General features: G+C 38.0%; 1 protein-coding gene across 2 annotated transcripts in view; it reads left to right on the top strand.

The window, feature by feature from the left end:
* Positions 1-23,948, top strand: part of hecw1b (HECT, C2 and WW domain containing E3 ubiquitin protein ligase 1b) — a 295,654-nt gene that overhangs the window by 61,074 nt on the left and 210,632 nt on the right. For both annotated transcript variants that reach the window (XR_007438544.1, XM_022678700.2), the window contains exons 11-27: positions 2,868-2,969; positions 4,136-4,286; positions 7,185-7,300; positions 7,843-7,964; positions 8,715-8,900; positions 10,071-10,205; positions 10,322-10,427; positions 11,280-11,376; positions 11,473-11,556; positions 12,252-12,358; positions 18,061-18,175; positions 18,434-18,547; positions 19,988-20,140; positions 20,482-20,580; positions 20,865-20,994; positions 22,390-22,536; positions 23,280-23,394. Coding sequence is in view for 1 of the 2 variants with exons in the window: in XM_022678700.2 (XP_022534421.2) it covers positions 2,868-2,969; positions 4,136-4,286; positions 7,185-7,300; positions 7,843-7,964; positions 8,715-8,900; positions 10,071-10,205; positions 10,322-10,427; positions 11,280-11,376; positions 11,473-11,556; positions 12,252-12,358; positions 18,061-18,175; positions 18,434-18,547; positions 19,988-20,140; positions 20,482-20,580; positions 20,865-20,994; positions 22,390-22,536; positions 23,280-23,394 (2,079 nt within the window). In the remaining variant the exon portion in view is untranslated. The remainder of the gene's footprint in view (positions 1-2,867; positions 2,970-4,135; positions 4,287-7,184; positions 7,301-7,842; positions 7,965-8,714; positions 8,901-10,070; positions 10,206-10,321; positions 10,428-11,279; positions 11,377-11,472; positions 11,557-12,251; positions 12,359-18,060; positions 18,176-18,433; positions 18,548-19,987; positions 20,141-20,481; positions 20,581-20,864; positions 20,995-22,389; positions 22,537-23,279; positions 23,395-23,948) is intronic.

Here is a 23,948-nt window from a genome sequence, read left to right on the forward strand (position 1 = left end):
AAAATGGTTTTACACTATATAGTGCACTATTTCTGGAATAGGGAGCGATTCTGACACAGCCACACACACATTATATTCATCATTAGATTCGCTTACAGAATATCAGAGTTAGACAAATGTTAGAAACATACACACTTACACACACGCACAGACACACACACACACACACACCAAATGTGATAGAAGATAGCAGAGAAGAGATGTTTTGTCTATCTCTCTCACTGCTTTATTCAACACACGCAGAAACACACACACACACATTGTATCAAAAGCCTGGAATCCTCATCTCTTTTCTGTTTCAATCAGGGATGACTTTCACAATGTGGACATTTGTACATAACTCATCACTACTATTTAAACATGAAGCAGTCTCACATATTCACTAAACTGCCATCCTCAGAATTCTACAGCATTTTCCATAAAGATAATGAAACATGTTACATTGAACAGTTCCAGCATGGCTCAATATTCTGCCCTACTTTAATATATGTATATTGGGTTAATATGCTAATGATTCCAAACCTTTGAACAACACTACATAAACACACACACACACAGACATACACATATAGTCTTGGCTCATTTGATTGAAAAGAGCTGCGTCATGAATTTTTGGATTAAATTTCAATTCTTTAGTTACTTGGGATCCCATTTTTGTTCTCTCATTCGATTTTAATGACTCAGAGTAATTTAGCCCCAATAATCACGTCTCACCTTCCTTCTTCTATCCCTGCTTAATACACAATCAGTACCCTGTACTATTAGTATTATTTATGCACTCCTCCCCACGGTCCCGGGACCTATTACTCTAATGACACGTCTATCAATAGAGGCCTCGCTATGACCAGGCTAGTCTTCTCTTTAACTTCAAAGATATATTTACATACATCAATAAAGGCCTCGCTATGACCAGGCTAGTCTTGTACACCGTCATGTAACTATTCACTGTCCAGGGCGGAGTGCTGAAGGAAGGATGGAGGGGAGTAAATTAATTTAAGAACAATTGTTTACATTTCAATTTCCTTAATGAGTAAATTAGTTAACCTGTCACTCACCACCAATGTTTGTCGATGAGGCCTGGATTTGCGAATGGGGGGTGAGAGGCCGCACTTGCCCCCGCGGTACTTGTCCTTATTCTGTGGAATTTTCCCTTGCTTCTGGGGCCCAGCTGTTTTGCTGGAGAGCGTCCTCGGCAGGTGCTAGTCTCTCCCCCTCCACTGCAAGACCATGCTCATCCTGTTCGTGACGCCAAATTGTGGTGGAAAAATAATGACAGGAAGAAAGAAATATTCAGAGTCTCTGAGTCTTGATCAGAATGAGTAACAAGATTTATTGAGAAGCCACACGTAATGAATACAGAGTGAACTCCTGCCTTGCAAGAGGTGCCAAGCTCTCTTTATACCTTTTAGATCCTCCCATCCCTTACTTCCCAATTATGGGCACAGTGCCACCATTGTGACACGTCAACTTCTTCTGACATGTGATATGACATAATCCCTTAGTGAGCATATCAGGCTGGTTCTCAAAACATTGCAAGCAGAAAGGAAGATGACCCTGGCGCCAGAATTTGTAGAACAACTGTGACGTGCATTCCTTAACACATACACATAGCCAGATAGAGAAAACTCTTACTCAGCATTTCAAAAAAGCTCACTGAGGGTAGAATGGTCACAGTACACATTATCATCGCATAGAACAAAAAGTAATATCATTAATAGTCGTCATTGTTTATGAATCATCACACGTCATTGATTATGAATCATTTCAATAAACACCTTCCATCACAGAAGCTCTAAGTCAAGAAAGAAAAAAGTTCTAAGTCAAGAAAAATAGAAAGAAAGAAGCTCTTAATAAGTAAAGAAAGAAAAAAAGAAAGAATTTTTAAGTAAAGAAAGAAGCTTTTTGTAAATAAATAAAAAGAAAGAAGCTCTAAGTCAAGAAAGAAAGAAAGACAGAAAGAAAGAAAGAAAGAAAGAAAGAAAGAAAGAAACTAAGTACAGAAATAAAGAGAAAGAAAGAAGTCAAAAGTCAAAAAAAGAAAAAAGCTCTAAATAAGTAAAGAAAGAAAGAAAAAGAAAGAAGCTCTAAATAAGTAAAGAAACAAAACAAACAAACAAAGAAAAATAATCTATAAGTAAAGAAATAAGCTTTTTGTAAAGAAATAAAAAGAAAGAAGTTCTAAGTAAAGAAAGAAATAAAAAGAAAGAAGTTCTAAGCAAAGAAAGAAAGAGAACGAAACAAGTTCTAAGTATGGAAAGAAATAAAGAAGGAAGCCTTAAATAAAGAAAGAAGCTCTACATAAAGAAACAAAAAAACAAAGAAAAAAACAAAGAAAGAAGCTCTACATAAAGAAAAAGCTCTACATGAAGAAATATATTTGATCTGCTTCCTTTTATCAGACAGGTTCTGTTTAGGTGATTCTTTAGTAGTGGCCTGGTGGTTAGTGAAATTTAATTTTAAAAAAATGCGTTTATTTGCAGTAAATTCATGAAATTATCATTTCAAAACTGCTGTTTATATGTACTCAGGTTATATTTGTATGTTATTATATAGGTTTGTTTGATAATCTAAAAAACATGTTATATTTATATATATATTTATAATATGTTATATTATATTTACTTTTATTAACCATAAAGTATTTAATATAGTGTAAAAAGATGTGCCAGCGACAAAATATTTATTTAATGATTGTCATTCATTCTTTATGAAAGCCTGTTCGTACACATAAGTGCTGAGATCTGAATTAAAGAATAAAACATTTTTAATAATGTTCAGAGCTGCTGTAAACTCCTGATGTCTCTTTACAGTGGTAAAGTTATGCCCTGATCTGATGAGCTGTATTTGTTGTGTGTGTGTGTGTGTAGGAGAGTGTCCTCTTCCATGTAGCCATCCTGCAGTCAGCCAGCTTCCTGCACTGAGGCCTGACCCACACCATTACCCCACCATCGACGAGCCCCTGCCCCCCAGTGAGTGTCCCAGTGCTGGACTGAAGCTCCACAGCATCTTATAACTGCATTATAATGTGAAAATGTGGGATTATTTAGTAAAAAAAAAAAAGGGTTGAACAAACCAGAATATGTTTTATAATATTTTAGATTATTCAAAGTAGCACCACCTGCTTAGGTAGAAGTCATTTTGCACATCTTGGCTTTAATTTTCTCAGTCAGTTTTATGAGGTAGAGTCACCTGGAATTTCAGGCTTTCAGTTAACAGCTGTGCTGAACTCATCAAGAGTTAATTACTTGAATTTCTTGTCTCTTAATAAAGTGTTTGAGAGCATCAGTTAAAGTAAAGTAGTGAAGAGGTAGAGTTACAGGTATACAGTGAATAGTGAATATTTGAGTTATGTTCGAATCCAGATTATGGCAAAAACAACTCAAATAAAGGAATAAAGGTCAGTCAGTCCGTTGATCAGGACTGCCCCAGGAAAGAAAGAGCAAGAGTTTCTGAATTAGTTTCTCTGATTTTGCTATTTTTAGGTAAACGTTTGAGTAAAAATGAACATTGTTGTTTTATTCTATAAACTACAGCCAACATTTCTCCCAAATTCCAAATAAAAATATTGTAATTTAGAGCATTTATTTGCAGAAAATAAGAAATGTCTGAAATAACAAAAAAGGTGCAGAAAACAAGTTCATATTCATAAAGTTTTAAGAGTTCAGAAATCAATATTTGGTGGAATAACCCTGTTTTTTAATCACAGTTTTCATGCATCTTGGCATCATGTTCTCCTCCACCAGTCTTACACACTGCTTTTGGATAACTTTATGCTGCTTTACTCCTGGTGCAAAAATTCAAGCAGTTCAGTTTGGTTTATCGGCTTGTGACCATCCATCTTCCTTTTGATTATATTCCAGAGGTTTTCAATTTGGTAAAATCAAAGAAACTCATTTTTTTTCCTTTAAAACATTGAATGAGACTTTCACAGCCTCACACACACACACACACACAGACCTGAACATATGGATATCTTGAGCTGAGCTGTAGAGATTAGATCAGTATCACCTCCTCTCTGCTGCTGCTGCTGCTTATCATCATTACCTCACCTCACCCTGTTCTCTCTGTTCCCCACTCTCCTTCTGTTTCACATCTGTGTGTGTGTGTGTGTGTGTGTGTGTGTGTGTGTGTGTAGACTGGGAGGCGCGTATAGACAGCCATGGCCGCGTGTTCTATGTGGACCACATCAACCGCACCACGACCTGGCAGAGGCCCACCACAGCCGCCACTCCAGACGGCCTGCGCCGCTCCAGCTCCATCCAGCAGATGGAGCAGCTCAACAGGAGGTCAGTGCGGCTTTTCTTTGCTATCATAACGACAGGAAAAGTACACATTGCACGGCTCAAAATGCACAAAAGACATGTACTATTTCTCTTATCTATTTATGGGCGTGTTTTAGGCGTAATCAAGCAATAATACACTTGAGGTTCATAATATAACATGTAATATCAGCACTTTAATCACATCGCATTTGGTTTGTATTTGGTTTGTAAGCGCTGCATCGTCACTAGGTTAATTGTATAATTGTATAAGAGTAAAACATTGAGAGCTTCGGTTACAGTACATTACCGGCTGATAACAGCACTCATAAAATTCCTCTCAGCCAATCACATTACAGGGTAGGAACTAACTGTGGTATTATGTGAAACAAATCAGTCACTTGCATTTGTGTCACTTGCCATTTCCTTTTAGAGTCAGGTGCGCTCTGACTTTGGTGGATTGCTAGTTTAACGGCGTAGCACTTTTGCACTTCTCAGCAGAGGAAACTGACTTGCTCATTCACTCTGTGAAGCAGTGTTATTTTATTTTGTGTTCTGTTTATTGTTGATGCAAAAGTTGGGATTGTGCACCGCTGCCCATCCAAGTGTGTTTTAGGAGCAAGAGTTGCCAAGACAGCAATAAACGTCTGACTGTTGACAGTTGTCAGGGTTTAAATCAGTCAGTGGTGCACCTGTGTTTTCAGTTTCCAAGATAGCAATATGCAAGAAATTTACCTGAACACCCCTCGTTTCAAGCCCACCACGCCCATCGGTGTAGATCTATACTCACAAGCTCCAGCTGTTGGGGGGTGAAAGATAGCAATGAGAGTTTTTTTTTTTTTTTTTTTTTACCAAAAATGTTTTTTTTTTTATCAATTAATACATTTCCAAAAAACATGAATATAAAAGGTTAAGTACATTTTAAATAATAATGCATTAAAACATACAGTATGTAGCCTTGTACAATTTAAATTGTATATCATGGCTGTTATGCCAAATCTTTGCATCTCTTTTATTGCTGCTTTTTTGCATTTTGACACATTTGAAGTTTTGTTTTTTTGTTCTGGATACTGTGTGTCTAAATTTTATGATGGAATGGATCAATAGAATTTGATCAAAATTATTATTTTTTTCTATTTCCTGTAAAGTTGCCATTTTGGCAATATTAGGTTTTTTGTGTGATAGTACTCAGACCTACTAGGGGTGGGCAATATGTCCCTAAAATAATATTATGATATTATAAAATAATATAATATTATATTATGTACTATATATATATATATATATATATATATATATATATATATATATATATATATATATATATATATATATAATAACAATGCTCCTGGAGATATGACAAATTAAACAATTGACAATTAAAAAAATTATTTCAAGAATGCACTACTGCAACAAAATATACATATATATATATATATATATATATATATATATATATATATATATATATATATATATATATTTATTTCATCTGACATGATAAGGCACACCCCTTACTAAGATATTAAAAATACATGAATTTTATTTTATTAGATTATTTTGCAGTAAAAAAAAAACAGTAAAAAAAGCAGTGCCCTGATATGTTAATTAGGGGTGGGTGATATGGCACAATATTTCAGGGTATAATATTGTTCACAATATTCAAAAATGTTACAATACAATATGACACACCCCTAAGACATACTCTATATATTAAGTAAACTAAATGAACAATAAGCATTATGTAACAACCACATTGTATATAATGATGATCAGTATTAGATAATATCAGTATAATATCCAGTGTTCATCATAAATTGGTAATAATTGGTGAAAAGGTCACCGCTATGTAATATGGCATTTAGGTGTAATGCAGCTGCACCTGAAGCAGACTGCTTTAATAAAAGCTGTGCTGCAGTGCTGGAGCTGCTGTGTTTAGAGGAACCGAGAGCAGTGCTGTCGTCTGCAGCCTCGTCTGACCTGTGATTCAGCTGCACAGTCAGCACAGAGACTCAGAGACGTGCTTCGTCCCCTCACCTTCCCATTCCTCATCCTCATCATTAATCACACGCCAAGATCCTAAAACAGGCACTGCAGCTCCACCTGCTGTACAGAGATCTCACTAAAACAGTCTCTTCACTGAACATGTACAGTAATACTCTCTCAGTAATACACACTACCCTACCAGTAGTGTCTGTCACCATGGTGTCCAGTACACTACTGTACAGCTCTGGAAAAAAATAAGAGAGCACTTAAAATGATGTTTCTTTGATTTTACCAAATTTAAAACCTCTGGAATATAATCAAGAGGAAGATGGATGATCACAAGCCATCAAACCACCAAACTGAACTGCTTGAATTTTTGCACCAGGAGTGTAAAGCATAAAGTTATCCAAAAGCAGTGTGTAAGACTGGTGGAGGAGAACATGATGCCAAGATGCATGATTAAAAACTGTGATTAAAAACCAGAGTTATTCCACCAAATATTGATTTCTGAACTCTTAAAACTTATTTGAGGTCTGAAAGCTCTGCATCTCTTTTTGTTTTTCAGCTTTTTCTCATTTTCTGTAAATAAATGCTCTAAATGACAATATTTTAATTTGGTATTTGGGAGAAATGTTGTCTGTAGTTTATAGAATAAAACAGAAATGTTAATTTTACTCAAACATAAACCTATAAATAACAAAATCAGAGAAACTGATTCAGAAACTGTATATTAATACATAATTAATTATGTGAATCAGAAAATTTAATCAGATATGTTTCAAATATTAGAGTGTGTGATCTTTGGCCAGGCAGTGTATGAATGTAAATGTCCGGGAACTATTTTCCCAGTCGTGTCCTATATCTGATCATGTCCTATAACCGTATCCTGTCCCTATCTAATGTGTGTGTGTGTGTGTGTGTGTGATGTGTGTGTTTCAGGTATCAGACCATCCAGAGGACCAGAGAGGCTCCAGAGCGGAGGGAGGAGGAGGGGGGAAGCCCTCGAGCTGAGAGAACAGCCAGCACTGAGACTGACTCTCCTCCTCAGACCAGCGGTGAGCACACACACACACACACACACACACACACACATTATATTTCTGTTATAATCATAATTCAGACTTTCCAATGATTAAATCAACCACATATCAACTATTTCTAAATTTTGCGAGAAATCAGTTATTATCGTTATTGTCTATACCTTTTATCAGTTTTTATCTTCATCTTTACCATCTACGAGTTAAGAAAAAACCTACATCTAAATAAATCATTTTAGATTTGTTTTTCTCCCAAAAGAAAGAAACGATTGATATGTCGTTATTCATTGAAAGGGTTTGAATAAAAAACATAAAAAGATACTGCTGAGATTGCTGGTTCGAATCCCGGTTATGCAGCTTGCCATCAGCTGTCGGACCCCCTTGAGAGCACAGTTGGCCTTGCTCTCTCTGGGTGGATAGATTAAAAAAAATATATATATTTATATATATATATATATATATATATATATATATATATATATATATATATATATATATATATATATATACTGTATAGTGCTGGTTAATTATCTGTATTTTTGTCTGTATTTCCCTCTCAGAGCAGAGAAGAGATGGGCCCTGCTCACCAGGACACTGTCAGAAGATCACCCAGCTTCTGCAGAGCCCTGCCGTCAAGTTCATCACCCACCCTGAGTTCTTCACCGTCCTCCACGCCAACTACGTAAGCTGGGTTTTTATATAGGGATCAAAATTATTTTTTGCTCAAATGTGTGATAATAACACAGTATGTATTAGGGATGCAACGGTACAGTTTGGCCACGGTTCGGTTCATATGGCGGTTCTTGGGCCACGGTTTCGGTTCGGTTTCCTTATATATCGATATTATCTAGCTTGAACATGCAGCACATTTTTAGCCCTTTCTGTTTCAAATCAACAAGGTGCTCCTACTCACACTTGCAGAGTCAATATTAAATAGAAAAAAGGCACAGATTAATTAAAATCACAAAATTTATTATAAAAAAGGAACACTTATTCTTACTGTTAGTCAAAACAGGCAAAATTATATAAAGTACACACATTTTAGTCTTTTGGTTATTTTTAGATTTGGTGTAGTTTTAGTCTAATCAATTTTAGTCATATAAAAAGTAGGTATTACGGATGTTTTACTGTTTTTTTATTGGGACTTGTGCTGCGCTCGTTCTCAGCGCTACTTAAACGAGAAATAGAAAATAAAGTTTATCGAATCCTATTGCCCCGGCTTATTATCATCATCGAGGGAAAATCTATCGTGATAAAAATCGAGATCATTTTATCGCCCAGCACTACTCTGATGCTATTTTAACAGGACGGGGTGTAAGGTAGCAATGAGCATCACGACGCGTGTTGAGCAGGGGGGCCCAATATCTCTATCTCTCTTTATCTGTCTCTCTCTCTCTCTCTCACTTTATCTCTCTCTCTCTCTGTATTATAGGGTGCGTACCGCATGTTCACCAACAGCTCGTGTCTGAAGCACATGATCCTGAAGATCAGGAGGGACGCGCGTAACTTTGAGCGCTATCAGCACAACCGCGACCTGGTCACCTTCCTCAACCGCTTCGCTGACTCCCACATGGAGCTGCCCAGAGGCTGGGAGATCAAGGCTGACCCTCAGGGAAAGGTAGGAACATACAGCATCCTAAAGGATCTACTGATGCACCACCAAAACAGCACCACACTCCAGTCCACTCATACCTGCACCACAGTACCACACAGAACCAAACCACCGAACTCTTTTCTGATTTTATAGTATGGCCTGATTCCCTACATTGTAAATGAATACCGAAGTTAAACAAACCAAAATACTCAGTGAAGAAGCGTCTGGAGAGCTGTTAACTTGCATTTTCTGAGGCTGGTAACTCTGATAAACTTATCCTGTGCAACAGAGGAAACTCTTGCTCTTTCTTTCCTGCAGCGTTGCTGATGAGTGCCAGTTCCATCATTATCAATATTTTTTTTATGCGACTGCAATTGATTCTTCAAAATGTTTCTTGAAGTAATTTTCCTAAAGTCATTTATTTCAATTTTTTGTGTCATAGTATGGTAATAGAACACTACTCAAATATTCACTGTTTACCTGTAACTCTACCTCTTCACTACTTTACAACTGATGCTCTCAAACACTTTATTAAGAGACAAGAAATTCAGGTAATTGGCTCAGAGTGGTCTAGCAGTCTAAAGTGCTGCGACTGTGATAGGGAGATCGCTGGTTCGCATCCCGTTCATGCAGCTTGCCATCAGCTGCGGGAGCACTGAGAGAGGACAGTTGGCCTCTCTCTTTTTCTGGGTGGGTAGAGTAGATGGCACTCTCTCCACTCATCACTCCTAGAGTGATGTTGATCAGCTACGCTTTCCTCCGAATGCGCTGTGATGATTCTCATCAACACTGCATCAGGAGCAGTTCAAATAGGGGCGGAGTCTGACTTTACAGGTACCGGAGGAAGCATGTGCTAGTCTTCAACCTCTTTATGTAAGTGCGAGTCCTAATTAGTGGGTTGGGTAATTGGCCTTGTAAATTGAGGAAAATACGGGATAAAAATTTGTGATAATTTAGAAAAAAAAGAAAAGAAAGTCAAGTAATTAAAGCTGACTAAGAAAATCCAGGCAATATGTGCAAAGCTTTTAGAGGTGCTACTTTTTTTAGTATTTAGTATTTTTGTATTAATCTACAGTGCAGAACATTTTAAAATAATGAAAAATCACTGAATTTGAGGAGGTGTGTCCAAATTACATTATATACCCTATATATACACACAGACTTAAACCTTTGTATCTCTCTCTCTTTCTCCAGTCTTTCTTTGTGGATCATAACAGTCGTGCCACCACCTTCATCGACCCCCGAATCCCCCTGCAGAACGGCCGGCTGCCCAACCACCTCACACACCGGCAGCACCTGCAGAGACTGCGCAGCTACAGCGCAGGAGAGGTCCGGAACCTGTGCATACGTATCTCTTCACTGAAACTCAACTCACTCTACTATTTGTTGTAATATGTGAAATCATCTGTTTATATTCAGTTTTGTCCTGTTTCTTTTGTCTGCAGGCGTCGGAGGTGTCCCGCACTCGGGGGGTGTCTCTGTTAGCGAGGCCTGGGAACAGCTTAGTAGCAGCCATACGAAACCAAAGCCAACAGGAGCCAGTGCCATTAGGTGAGAGGAGCACGAGAGGATCACTGTTGGTGTCTCTTATACAAGGATTTGTAACTTTTGATCACCATGATTTATAGCAATCTTATAATAATGACCTAAAATTATTTATCAAACTGTCATAGATATTAATGTGTATGTTCTATAGGCCCTATTTTAGTAATCTGTAGCGCATTGGTCAATTGCGGATTGTGCAGCTGGATTTAGGGCGTGTCGGTGTGTCTTTGGTATCGTGAGGGTGCAAAAAGTAAATCTTACACAGCTCAAAACACGCTGAAGTCATGTACTGATTCTTGGGGGTCAATGAAATCAGCCAATCAGTGCACCAGTTGCTATTTCCTTTAAGATGCAGGTGTGCCCTGACTTTGGCGTGTTCATATCTTAACAGTGACTTGCTTGTGTGAGTCTCAGCAGAGAACAGCAGTGTTATTTTATTCTTTATTCTGTTTATTGTTAAATTAAAAGTCGGGTTTGTGCTCTGCAGCGCATTCGTGTGTCTGTGTTTAATGAGGACTCTGATGATTGACTGTTGACTGTTGTCAGGGTTTTAATCAGTCAGTGGAGCGCCTGTATTTTCCTCTGCAAAAATAAAAACATGTCAGAAATTTACCTGAACACACCTCACTTCCGGACTGCCACACCCATCAGTGTAGATCTATTCCTAAACTCTGACGCTATTTTAACAGCGTGGGCTCCAGGTGTAAAAATAGACTGTCGGCGGGATGTAAGATGTAAGATAGCAACAGGCATCATGAGAGTGAGTGCCTTGCACAGGGTGTATGATAGGGTTCTTAATGTTTTATAGAAATGAATGTCCATATCATGGTGGGTAATCCTGCTTCTCTCTGTGAACAGCGTACAACGATAAGATCGTGGCATTTCTCCGGCAGCCCAACATCTTCGAGGTGCTTCAGGAGAGACAGCCCAGCCTGGCCAGGAACCACTCGCTCAAGTACTGACCTCTGCACTAATATAACACCTTATCCTATACTAACAGGGATTTTCACCAGTGCTTACAGTGTGTGTGTGTGTGTGTGTGTTTTCTCAGGGAGAAAGTTCACCATATCCGCACAGAGGGCACACAGAGGCTAGAGAAGCTGTCCTGTGATGCTGATCTGGTCATGCTGTTAAGGTAAGCTCTCCACAAACATCTACACCCTCCACTCTGTGACATCAGTAATAAATGGCCATAGAAACTGCATGCAGAAATGCGCTGTACCTGGTTATGTCTTAAAGGAGAAATCTGGTGTGAGAATTAACAATCTCAAAGCAGCTCCACACTTTATTGGTGGAATTTTGAACTGAACTGAACTAAAAAGTGCACAGACAGTAATCTTGATAGTAAGTCCCAATAAACTAAAGCCCTCAGAATTCTGTCAATAAAGTGTGGAGCTACTTTGAGTTTGTTAATGGTGTAAAATATCCATTTCTTTGCATGGGTAACTCTATGCCCCTATAACCAGCTTGTAAAAAGTGTAAACAAAATAAAAGTAAACTATAATGAAAAATTCTAAACTATTATAACAGTACCTACCAAAGGTGCACCAGAAAAAGACACAAATAAAGCCAGTGAACAAGCTTTAGGGTCATGAGAACCCAAGATGCATTAATTGATGGCTAGGAATATGAAGACCAGCCTGTCTGGTCTGAACCTACACAAAAGCTACTGTAGCACTAATTGCGTCCATGAGTGGAAACGTACCCAATATTAAAAAAAGCAGTGGTTTTACTGTTATGACTGATTAGTGTGAGTGAATTGTATGTTTGTTATGAACAGTAATGAATTAATAAGTGGTTGTAATGTGTTTGTGTTCTTGTGTTCTGCAGTTTGTTTGAGGAGGAGATCATGTCCTACGTTCCTCTGTCCACGTTTCACTCCGGCTTCAGCTTCTCCCCCCGCTGCTCCCCTGGCTCCTCCCCACAGAACTCTCCAGGTGAGCTTGTAATATAAGGCTTGAAAAAAAATAAGAGATCACTTCAGTTTCTGAATCAGTTTCTCTGATTTTGCTATTTATAGGGTTATTTTTGAGTAAAATGAACATTGATGTTTTATTCTATAAACTACAGACAACATTTCTCCCAAATTCCAAATACAAATATTGTCATTTAGCATTAGTATTTATTTGCAGAAAATGAGAAATGGCTGAAATAGCAAAAAAAAGATGCAGAGCTTTCAAAAACAAGTTCATATTCATAAAGTTTTAAGAGTTCAAAAATCAATATTTGGTTTTCATGCATCTTGGCATCATGTTCTCCTCCACCAGTCTTACACACTGCTTTTGGATAACTTTATGCTGCTTTACTCCTGGTGCAAAAGTTCAAGCAGTTCAGTTTGGTTTGATGGCTTGTGATCGTCCATCTTCCTCTTGATTATATTCTAGAGGTTTTTAATTTGGTTAAATAAAAGAAACTCATCTTATGCTCTCTTATTTTTTATATATGTGTATATAATGATAATAACCTGCTCTGTGCTGTGCTGTGCTCTGCTGTGCCTCGCCGCTGGCCAAGGCATCGTTGAGAGAGTTCCACTGGTCCCAGTATGCTGTCTCTCTGGAGACAGTTCTCCAGGTCAGATGTTCTCTCTCTCTCTCTAACGCTCTCCAGCATCTCCAGACACTGTGGTTCTCACCCAGCTGCCCTGTTCCACCCGTTCCAACTGATCCCACCACACGTTTACACTGACCTCCTCTTTAAAGGAGAAATCTGGCGTGAAATGGATTTGGGTTGTAGTGAAACATGATAACGAGTAGGAACTTTTATCAGCTATTCCACCTCTATTCACCAACAGCATTCTGAAAAACAGCACTTGTAGCCGATGCTCCCAACAGCCTTACAGTGCTGGTGATAGGGGCATATATAGAGTTGACCATGCAAAGAAATCACTATTTTTACACCATTAACCAACTCCAAACTTCATTGTTAGAATTCTGAGGGTCGTGATACTTAAAATGAGGCACTGATTTTATTAGATAGTTTGTTAAAAACACTGTTTATACACACAGTAGCTTCAGGTAGATATCCAGGCACTGCCATCTGGAAATTAAGTCACGATAAGTTAACTGACAAGCACAAAAAACATACCTGTTTGGCCTGGAAACTACAGTATTTTACCCCTCATTTACACTGTCCTCCCTTATTAAGATTGTCCAGTTAATTTCCTGCATTATATTTTAATGAAAGAAGAGAAAGGGCATACCAGCCAAAAAACACCATACTAAGATGATACATACTCATACATACTAAGTATATATATTTATATTATAAATATATTATTTATATATATATTTATTTATTTATTAATATCATACATACTTCTTCTGACTGCAGAAAATACCATTGATTACAACAAAACAACATCAAAATAAAAATATTATATATATATATATATATATATATATATATATATATATATATATATATATATATATAATATAATGATTAATATAATAATATTAATAACTACAATAGTTTTCTTTCAGATTAAAGATTTTAATTTTTCTTAAATATTTAAAAAAAGTTATATATTAAATGCAGGGCCATAGAGTAATTATTTTGCACTGGTAGCGCAGAAGACTTTTATTTTGATACGTAGCTTAGTGGATTGGTTTTTTAATGACAGATTGATTTCTTAGTGCTGGTTAGAGTGGGTAGGATCTGTGGTTTGATATTCTATGTGGATTGGGAATATAGAAAATACTATTGATTACAACAAAACAACATCAAAATAAAAATACTATATATTAATATATAATATAATGAGTAATATAATAATATTAATAATTACATACTATATCATGATACTATGATTACTGATGGGAAGATCCACTTTTTTCAGCTCTGATCTGATTCCGATATAAAACCGCTGATATTGATACAAATATCTATACAAATATCAATACAAATACCGATAAAAGGGCTCTTTTAGTTTATAATCATTATTTACTATTATTAAGTTTATATAATATAGCTGAAACAGACCACACAGCCCTTAGAAGAGTATACACAAGTGCATTTAATGTAAGTGCGTTTCAATGTCATTTATTTGACATACTTTATAAACAAACACACAATATTTTTCTTTCCAATTAAATATTTAAATTTTTATAATTAAATATTTTAAAAAGTAAAATTTTAAATATCTTTCATTTTAAATGCAGGGCCATAGAGTACCGTATTTTTTGGACTATAAGGCGCACTTAAAAACTTTTAATTTTCACAAAAATTGACAGTGCGTCTTATAATACGGTGCGCCTTTTGTATGGATTTTACCCGTCAGGTTGTAAGGAGCAGTAAACACACACTCGGTGCAGCGTTATAGAGAGTTTCAGTGCTATACAGAGTCCAGAGCCGTGCAGCTCCGAGGCTGAGCAGCAATAGCATTAGCTAGATGCTAACCGCTAAGCTAGCTAGCTTATTCACTGAGATCAGTATTATCTAAATTTTACCCGTCAGGTGTAAGGAGCAGTAAACACACACTCCGTGCAGAGCCGTGCAGCTCCGTGGCTGGAGCAGCAATAGCATTAGCTAGATGCTAACCGCTAAGCTAGCTAGCTTTTTCACTGTTCAGAGATCAGTATTATCTAAATTTAGTACTTTTAATACTGCTGGAGCAGTATTATTAGAGTTAGATGCTAATCGCTAAGCGTTCACCGTTCAGAGGTGAGTTATCAGCCTGTAAGTCTGTGCTGCTTTGCCTGGCTAGCATTAGCTAGATGCTAAGCGCTAACTCTCTCAGAGGTGAGTTTTATCAGCCTGTAATCTGCTTGTTTACCGTGTTAAAACAAGCTACGGGGGACGAATCGCTAGCTAATATCTCACTGTCTTACCAGAACACGCAGGATTACTCAGTGTAACGCTGTCGTTTAAGTTTGGGTTAACTTTACTAGTTTAGGGGACTAGCTAGCGTGCTAGCGGATAGCTATGCTAACGCTGGTGCAGCAAGCCCTAGTGGACATCTGGAAATCTAAGCTTACTGTAAATAAACTGAAGCACGTTACTCACCCAAATAAACAGTTTTCAGGAGAGGAATCTGTGTAGGTTAATATCCAGCACTCGTTTGACTTTGAAAGAGCTAGATTTGTATACTGAGACGCTCCACCGGCAAGACACACACACACAACCCCCCCCCCCCCCCCCCCCCCGTGGGGGAAGGGAAACATGGCGCCACCCCTGTTCACTTTGATATAGGCACCCTTTCTAGTGTCACTTAACGCGCCTTATAATCCGATGCGCCCTATGTATGGAAAAATACCAGAAAATAGGCGTTCTTTGATAGTGCGTCTTATAATACGGTGCGCCTTATAGTCCGAAAAATACGGTAATTATTTTGCACTGGTAGCGCAGAAGACTTTTATTTTGATACGTAGCTTAGTGGATTGGCTGCAAAGGCTAACGGCTAACCGGCGAGGCTAACTGTATTTCCGAGCTGAATTATTCACTGTTTTTTAATGACAGAATGATTTCTTAGTGCTGGTTAGAGTGGGTAGGATCTGTGGTTTGATATTCAATGTGGATTTGGGCTATAGATCACTTGAGATTATGGCTATAGTTACTTATTACATTCACAATGCCGGATTGAAGCTGTCGGCCCAATGCGGTAAGAAATTTTCCCTTTTTTAATTTTTTTTTTATCCAAAACTTGGTTTAATAGAATGAATAGTTAATATAGTGGAACAAATTGCTACATTAAATGATTGGAAATACATTTCCTTAAAATTAAATATCAGGACCCTCAGAATTCTACCATTATGTGGAAGTTCCAAGTGTGGAACTACTTTGAGCTTGTTAACAGTGTAAAAATAGTGATTTCTATGCCTGGGTAACTCTATGCCCCAATCACTAGCATTGTAAGGCTGTTGGGAGCATCAGCTAAAAGCTCTGTATTTCAGAATGCTGGTGGAAATCTGAGGTGGGATATTCTACAAAAGTTTGTACTCGTTATCTTGTTTCACCACAACCCAAATCCATTTCTCACCGGACTTCCCCTTTAAGTGTTCTTCTCTGACCTGCTGGAACTCTGAACTCTCCCTCTCCTCCAGTGTCCTGGGATTCATTGTGTGGTTGTTATTGGACATCTGACCAAGAAACAACCCCAGTACCTTTTCCTCCCTGTCATCCACAGGATGGATGAAACTGCCGTCCAATCAGAAACAGAGCTGTTTTAGACTCTTGTATGAAGGTTTTAGATCCTTGAAGGTTTCTTTGAACCTCTGATCTTTTTTTCTGTGCTAGTTTCAGCTTTTGGGTGTGTTTTTTAATAATGGATATCAGCAAAACTTGTGAATTTAGTCCGGTATGAATTTGAATTGTGTGTGTTTTTCGCAGTATATTCCTTACAGTGATAACCGTAACAGTAATAAGAATCCAGTATGAATCTGAATTGTTTTAAAGGCTTGAAGTACCAATTTTGCAGTTACTTGAATCCCGTATGTTTCTGAGTTGTGTTTCACAATTTGACAATAATGATCGTGGGGTGATTTAAATTCAGTATGAGTTTAAATATTGATTCTAAATCTGACAGTAATAATTGTTGAGTCAGCATTGTGTTTCAAAAGTTGGCTGTAATAATTGTTGGGTGATTTAAATCCAGTATGAATCTGAGTTGTGTTTTAAAATTTGGCAGTAATAATTGTGCAGTTCATTGATTCCAGTATGAATCTGAGTTGTGTTTCAGAGCCTGGTAGTAATAATTGTGGAGTTATTGAATCCAGCATAAACCTGAATTGTGCTTCTATACCTGACAGTAATTACTGTGGAGTGATTTTAATCCAGTATGAATCTGATTGTGCTTCTATACCTGACAGTAATAACTGCAGTGATTTAAATCCAGTATGAATCTGAATTGTTTTTCACAATCTGACTGTAATAACTGTGGAATGATTTCAATCCATTATGAATCTGAATTGTGTTTCAGAGCCTGACAGTAATAATTGTGGAGTGATTTCAATCCAGTATGAATCTGAATTGTTCTTTTATACCTGACAGAAATAACTGTGGACTTATTTGAATCCAGTATGAATCTGAATTGTGTTTCAACAGTTGGCAGTAATCATTTTGGAGTTATTTCAATCCAGTATGAATCTGAACTGTGCTTCTATACCTGACAGTAATAACTGTGGGGTGATTTTAATCCAGTATGAATCTGAGTTGTATTTCAGAGCCTGGCAGTAATAATTGAAGAGTTAATTAAATCCAGTATGAATCTGAGTTGTAATTTACAATCTGACAGTAATAACTGTGAAGTAAAATGAATCCACTATGAATCTGAGTTGTAGGTAGGTTTCACAGTTATGACAGTAATAAATATGTAGTAACTTGAATCCAGTATGAATCTGCAGTATGTAAACTGTATATTTGTCTCAGTGTAATATTTGTTGTCATAATTATTTTTAGAGTTTTTTTTTAGCCAAAATCATAAGACACAGAGCCTGGCAGTAATAATTGTGGAGTTAGTTGGATCCAGTATGAATCTGAAGTTTGTTTTCCAAACTGATGCGTAAGTAAAGTACTACGTGAACTCGCTGTCCAATAAACTCATCCAGGTCCATTAGTGGTTTAATTGAAGATTAGCATTGAAAATTAGCATGTAGCGTTGTAGCTTGTGCTGATATGTTCTTGTATTTGATTGGCTGTTCAGGAACTCAGAGAGCTCGAGCTCCAGCGCCGTACCGCCGAGACTTCGAGGCCAAACTCCGCAACTTCTACAGGAAACTGGAAGCCAAGGGCTACGGACAAGGCCCGGGAAAAATCAAGTGAGTCAGTTGTGCTTCTGTATTAATGATTAACGTACAATATACAGTATGAATTTTCTATTGAACTGTACTATCATTTTACTGTATATGCATGAATTTCACTATGCGACTTCATAGGAACATTAATACACTGTGGCTTTTGCGTTGTGTTGTGTACACTCTACCTGGTTTTTATTCATTGGCCTTTTTAGCAGCAAGCAAGGGGAGGTGTTTCTAATAAAGTGGTTGCAGTAAATGATGATAGTTGTATTGTTCCAGGCTGATCGTGAGGAGAGATCACCTGCTGGAAGGCACCTTTAACCAGGTCATGGCCTACTCACGCAAAGAGCTCCAGAGGAACAAGCTCTACATCACGTTCGTCGGAGAGGAAGGGTCAGTATTACTCTGTTTTTACTGGGTGGTAAAGAATGAGTATGAATACTGAATATAGACCAGGTTATTCCATCAATGGATTTTTTCTTCCCTGATGGCACGGCCATATTCCAAGATAACAATATCAATATTAATGGAGCTAGAATTGTGAAAGAGTTCAGGGTTCAGGGAGCATAAGATGATTTTCACACATGGATTGAGAGAGAGAGTTCACCACAGAGTCCAGACCTTAACCTCATTGAGAATCTTTGGGATCTTTTGAAATAAATCTTGTGACATTGCAGAAGGTTATTGAAACACTGCCACAGTGAATGAGTGCAGCAATCACAGATAAAGGCGGTCCAATGAAATATTAGACTGTGTGATTGTCATTAAGTGGCGGAATGTTTTTGGCTAGGTATTGTATATTTATAGAGGAAAACTTGGAGCCTCTAGTCTGGATACAGATGAGATACGGTTGGGTATGGAGATATACAGGTCTCGTATGGCAGGGGTCAGCAATAGGCTAATGCTGCTCCAGAAGTGCTAGCCAGGGTTAATGAAACATCTTATCTAACATACTAGTCTGTAGAACTCCATCCCATTACACTTAATTTTCCATAACAGTTTTTTTTTTTTTTTTTGTGGCCTGCCACGTAATGGCTTGGAAAATATCTGCCACTTATTCCGCCACTTAATGACAATCACACAGTCTAATATTTCATTGGACCACCTTTATCTGTGATTGCTGCACTCTTTCACTGTGGCAGTGTTCCAATAACCTTCTGCAATGTCACAAGATTTATTTCAAAAGATCCCAAAGATTCTCAATGAGGTTAAGGTCTGGACTCTGTGGTGAACTCTCTCTCTCAATCCATGTGTGAAAATCATCTTATGCTCCCTGAACCCTGAACTCTTTCACAATAAACTTAATTGCCGACCCCTGGCGTATGGCATCCTGCAAAACATTTACCAACAGATGTTGCAGCTGGGCATGTAGATCCTGATCCAGATCTCCAATACATGCTCAATTGGCATTAAATCTGGCAAGAAAGTGTTGCAATCTGGTGTAGACATTCCTTGAAAACCCTTGAAGTGTGTTTGTGAACATTGTAAAAAAAATCCCTGCCATTAGAGGCACTCACTATGAGAGCTCCATACTCGAACCTAATTATCGTAAGATCCCAAACAGAACCTGGATTTATTGCATAAGATCATTTAGTGCCCCAAATGCCTCAAAGTTTGTCAATGAGGCAAAATGTCTTCAAGTGTGTCATAGAGGCATGTCTAGTGATCTCTCACCAGGAGGTACACTACCCAACAATACTCTCAGAGAGTTGTTTTTTTTATAGGGAAAAGGGGGGAAGCACCTTTTCAAGCTTTGCAGCACCCTATGTACTTTGAAATGTCATCTTCAATCAGCATAACATCCCCCACAATTCTCTTGTCTTTCTCGTCCAGGCTGGATTACAGCGGACCCTCACGAGAGTTCTTCTTCCTGCTTTCTCAGGAGTTGTTTAACCCCTATTACGGCTTGTTCGAGTACTCAGCTAACGACACCTACACCGTCCAGATCAGCCCCATGTCTGCCTTCGTGGAGAACCACCTCGAATGGTGAGATTTTCTGCACTCCTTTGTTTGGTTCAACCTTCTGAAACAGAAGAATAAGAACGTTTTAGATTTATCATACATTAAAGCTCCGGAAAAAAATAAGAGGCCACTAAAAAATGTTGAGTTTCTATGATTTTACCAATTAAAAAAACTCTGGAATATAATCAAGAGGAAGATGGATGATTACAAGCCATCAAACCACCAAACTGAACTGCTTAAAATTTTGCACCAGGAGTAAAGACATAAAGTTATCAAAAAGCAGTGTGTAAGACTGGTGGAGGAGAACATGCCAGTAATAAAGACTGATAAGGCTGATCTGCATTTGTGCTTGTTTGTGTGTCCAGGTTTCGTTTCAGTGGTCGTATTCTGGGCCTGGCGTTGATTCACCAGTACCTGTTGGATGCCTTCTTCACACGGCCATTTTATAAGGCTCTCCTCAGACTGTAAGTTCACTCCCATATCCTTTTTATTTAGTGTAAAAATCCATAATATGGATAACATTATAATGATGAAACTGGCACTCATCAGGACTGCCCCAGAAAAGGAAGCGCAAGCTCTAGTAGAAATTCTTTTTTGAACAGTAGAGACAGCTACTCCAACAAAAGCAGAAGAACTCTATTTAATACCCTTGTCTTCAGAGGAAACGATGGATTATGATAAAGTGTCCCAAAACTTTGTGAATAAACAATATGGTTTATTTGAGCTGATTTATTTCTTCTCTCTTCAGAGCGACTGACCTCAGTGATCTGGAGTACCTGGACGAGGAGTTTCACCAGAGTTTACAGTGGATGAAGGACAATGACATCACTGATGTGTTGGATCTCACCTTTACTGTCAACGAGGAGGTCTTCGGCCAGGTGAATTATTTTTTTAATTGTTGTTTCACAATTTAATTCCTTTAATATGATACAATTTCTATATGATATGAACAGTACTGTATTTTTCACACTATAAGGCACACTGATTATAAGGCACATTATGCAACAATAGTAAGGAACAGTGGTGTTGCTTCCTTCTAATTCAACAGGACCTTTAAAGCTACATTAAATAAACAAAACTGTAATTCTTTTAAAGTTAAGCAAGCGCTGTTTGTTAATCTACACAGATTTCTCTCCTGAAAACTGTTTATTTGGTTGAGTAAAGCACTTAGATTTCCAGATTTCCATTAAGGCTAGCCATGTTTAGCGGCTAATGCCGCCCGACAGCGCTACATTAAGGAACCTTGAGTTTTCCAGTAAGTCAGGGTGATATTAGCTAGCGGTTTGTCTCACGTAATACACGACACGAATACAGGTTGATATACTTGTCTCTAAACAGCAAAAGAGCTGCTTCAACAGTGCTAGCCAGTACTCTGAACAGCGAAAGCTGGGAGCTAGGGCTTAGTGCGGTTAGCGGGTAATGCTAATACTGCTCCAGTCTCATGTACTTCAACGGAGTGGCTTTACTGCTTCTTAATACCTGACTGGTAAAATTCATACATGAGGAACATCAGATTATAAGGCGCATTGACGATTTTTGGCAAAATTAAAGGATTTAAAGCGCGCCTTATAGTTCAAAAAATACGGTACTGATGATATCTTCAATAAGCCTATTGTTGATACGATAAGAAAAATTCACAATCACAATACAATAAAATATCAATATATTGTCTAACATTTTTGTCGGAGTGAAAAAATGCTCAGATGCAGTTTTATGTACCCTTAATAAATATACAACCCTGTTATATTACTTCAAAATTAAACATACTGTTTTGTATTTTATGTTGCACTTGTGTAAAAAAATTATAAGTTCAGATTTATTGACAATATTACAACAAAGAGACACAGACACCTAGCCTAGTCTAGCATGGCTTGTAACTAGCATTGCTGTAACATGAACAATGTATTTATGTCCAGAGACTTACTGGTTAATGTTTCTGTCATCTCTTAGTCCTCTTAGTGTCCAAACAGCTAACTTAAGACAGTTGCAAAAAGGTGCCAGACACATTGGCCAGACACAAAACAGACACAAAAAGTACTAGGGCAAAGCAAAATGGATAGTCAAAAATACAGAAATGGGTTAGAAACAACCAAGCAGTAAACAAAAGAAACCTGAGGTAGAAGAGCTAATAAATAGTTTCAATACCGGGCAACGAGAAACAGAACAGAGGGGTATTTATACAGCCATAACATGTGTGGGTAATCAGAAGCACGGTGAGTTAGAACGCTGTTGTGTCACATGCTCTTGTAACTCAGACTGGTTGTGTGTTACAGGTAACAGAGAGAGAGCTGAAGTCAGGAGGAGCCAACCTGCAGGTAACGGAGAAGAATAAGAAAGAGTATATAGAGCGGATGGTGAAGTGGAGGGTGGAGCGGGGCGTGGTCCAGCAGACGCAGGCTCTGGTCCGAGGTTTCTATGAGGTAAACAGTTTTATCAGTTTTATGTTACTTTTACCCTGAAAAAAACATACTTCCTAGGTATATCCATCATCTGTGCACCGTGGAGCTTGATTAAGGGCGTTTCAGTGTGTCTTTGCTATCGTAACGACGGGAAAAGTACACCTCGCAAAACTCAAAATGCACAAAAGGCACCAATCAGCATTTCACTTTCCATTCTCTTTAAGAGCCAGGTGCGCTCTGACTTTGGCGCATTGCTAGTTCAGTGGCACAGCTATGGAGTCTACATGTGTTGGGGATGTGCTTGCGTTGCCAAGATAGCAATGAATGTCTGACTGTTTATGTCTGTCTCGGTTGCGTTCAGTCAGTGGCGCACCTGTGTTTTTCATTGTTAAGATATATAGCAATACACCAGAAATGTACCTGAACCTTAACACATTTTAAGAGACCACTACGCCCATCGGCGTAGGTGTATATTCACAGGCACTGTTGCTATTTAAACGAAAATAGACTGTTGGCGGGATGCAAGATAGCAATGAGCATTGCAACACACCTTGCACAGTGTTTAAGACAGTATAGTTCATAGTTTATTTGCTAGTTATGGCCATTGTTGTTTGTAGGTTTTGAGTGAAATGTAATAGGCATTGCACTGTAGATGAGTAGATTCTAATTTCAAGCAGAAATACACATTAAAATATATTGTATACAGCATAATTAGTGATGCTATTAGTGATTATGTAACTGTGTGTATCTGTCTGCATGTGCAGGTGGTGGATTCTCGGCTGGTTTCAGTATTTGATGCCAGAGAGCTGGAGCTGGTCATCGCTGGAACTGCAGAGATTGACCTGAACGACTGGAGAACCAACACAGAATACAGAGGAGGTGAGGCCTATAAAATTTGGCAGTGTGGGCAGTGTTCCAAGTCCTGCTGGAAAATGAAATCCTCATCTCCATAAACGTTGTCAGAAGCATGAAGCGCTGTAAGATTTTGTGGGAAAACAAAACTGCACTGACTTTAGACTTGATAATAAAACACAGTGGATCAACACCAGCAGATGACAGACATGTCTCTCCAAACCATCACTGATCATCAGTACATTTTACATTTCATTTGTAAATCAAGGGAGAAATCAGAGTCTGGAGGAAGAGTGGAGAGACACACAGTCCAAACTGCTCGAGGTCTAGTGTGAAGTTTCCACCAATCAGTGATGGTTTGGAGAGACATGTCATCTGCTGGTGTCGATCCACTGTGTTTTATTATCAAGTCTAAAGTCAGTGCAGTTTTGTTTACCCACAAAATCTTACAGCACAATTTTTATGGAGATGCAGATTTCATTTTCCAGCAGGACTGCCCACACTGCAAAAAAGTACCAATCTGTCTTATATAATATTATAATTTTCTGAGACACTGATTTTTTGGGTTTTCATTGGCTGCA

The sequence above is a fragment of the Astyanax mexicanus genome, chromosome 4, assembly GCF_023375975.1.
Source record: "Astyanax mexicanus isolate ESR-SI-001 chromosome 4, AstMex3_surface, whole genome shotgun sequence".
NCBI lineage: Eukaryota > Metazoa > Chordata > Actinopteri > Characiformes > Acestrorhamphidae > Astyanax > Astyanax mexicanus.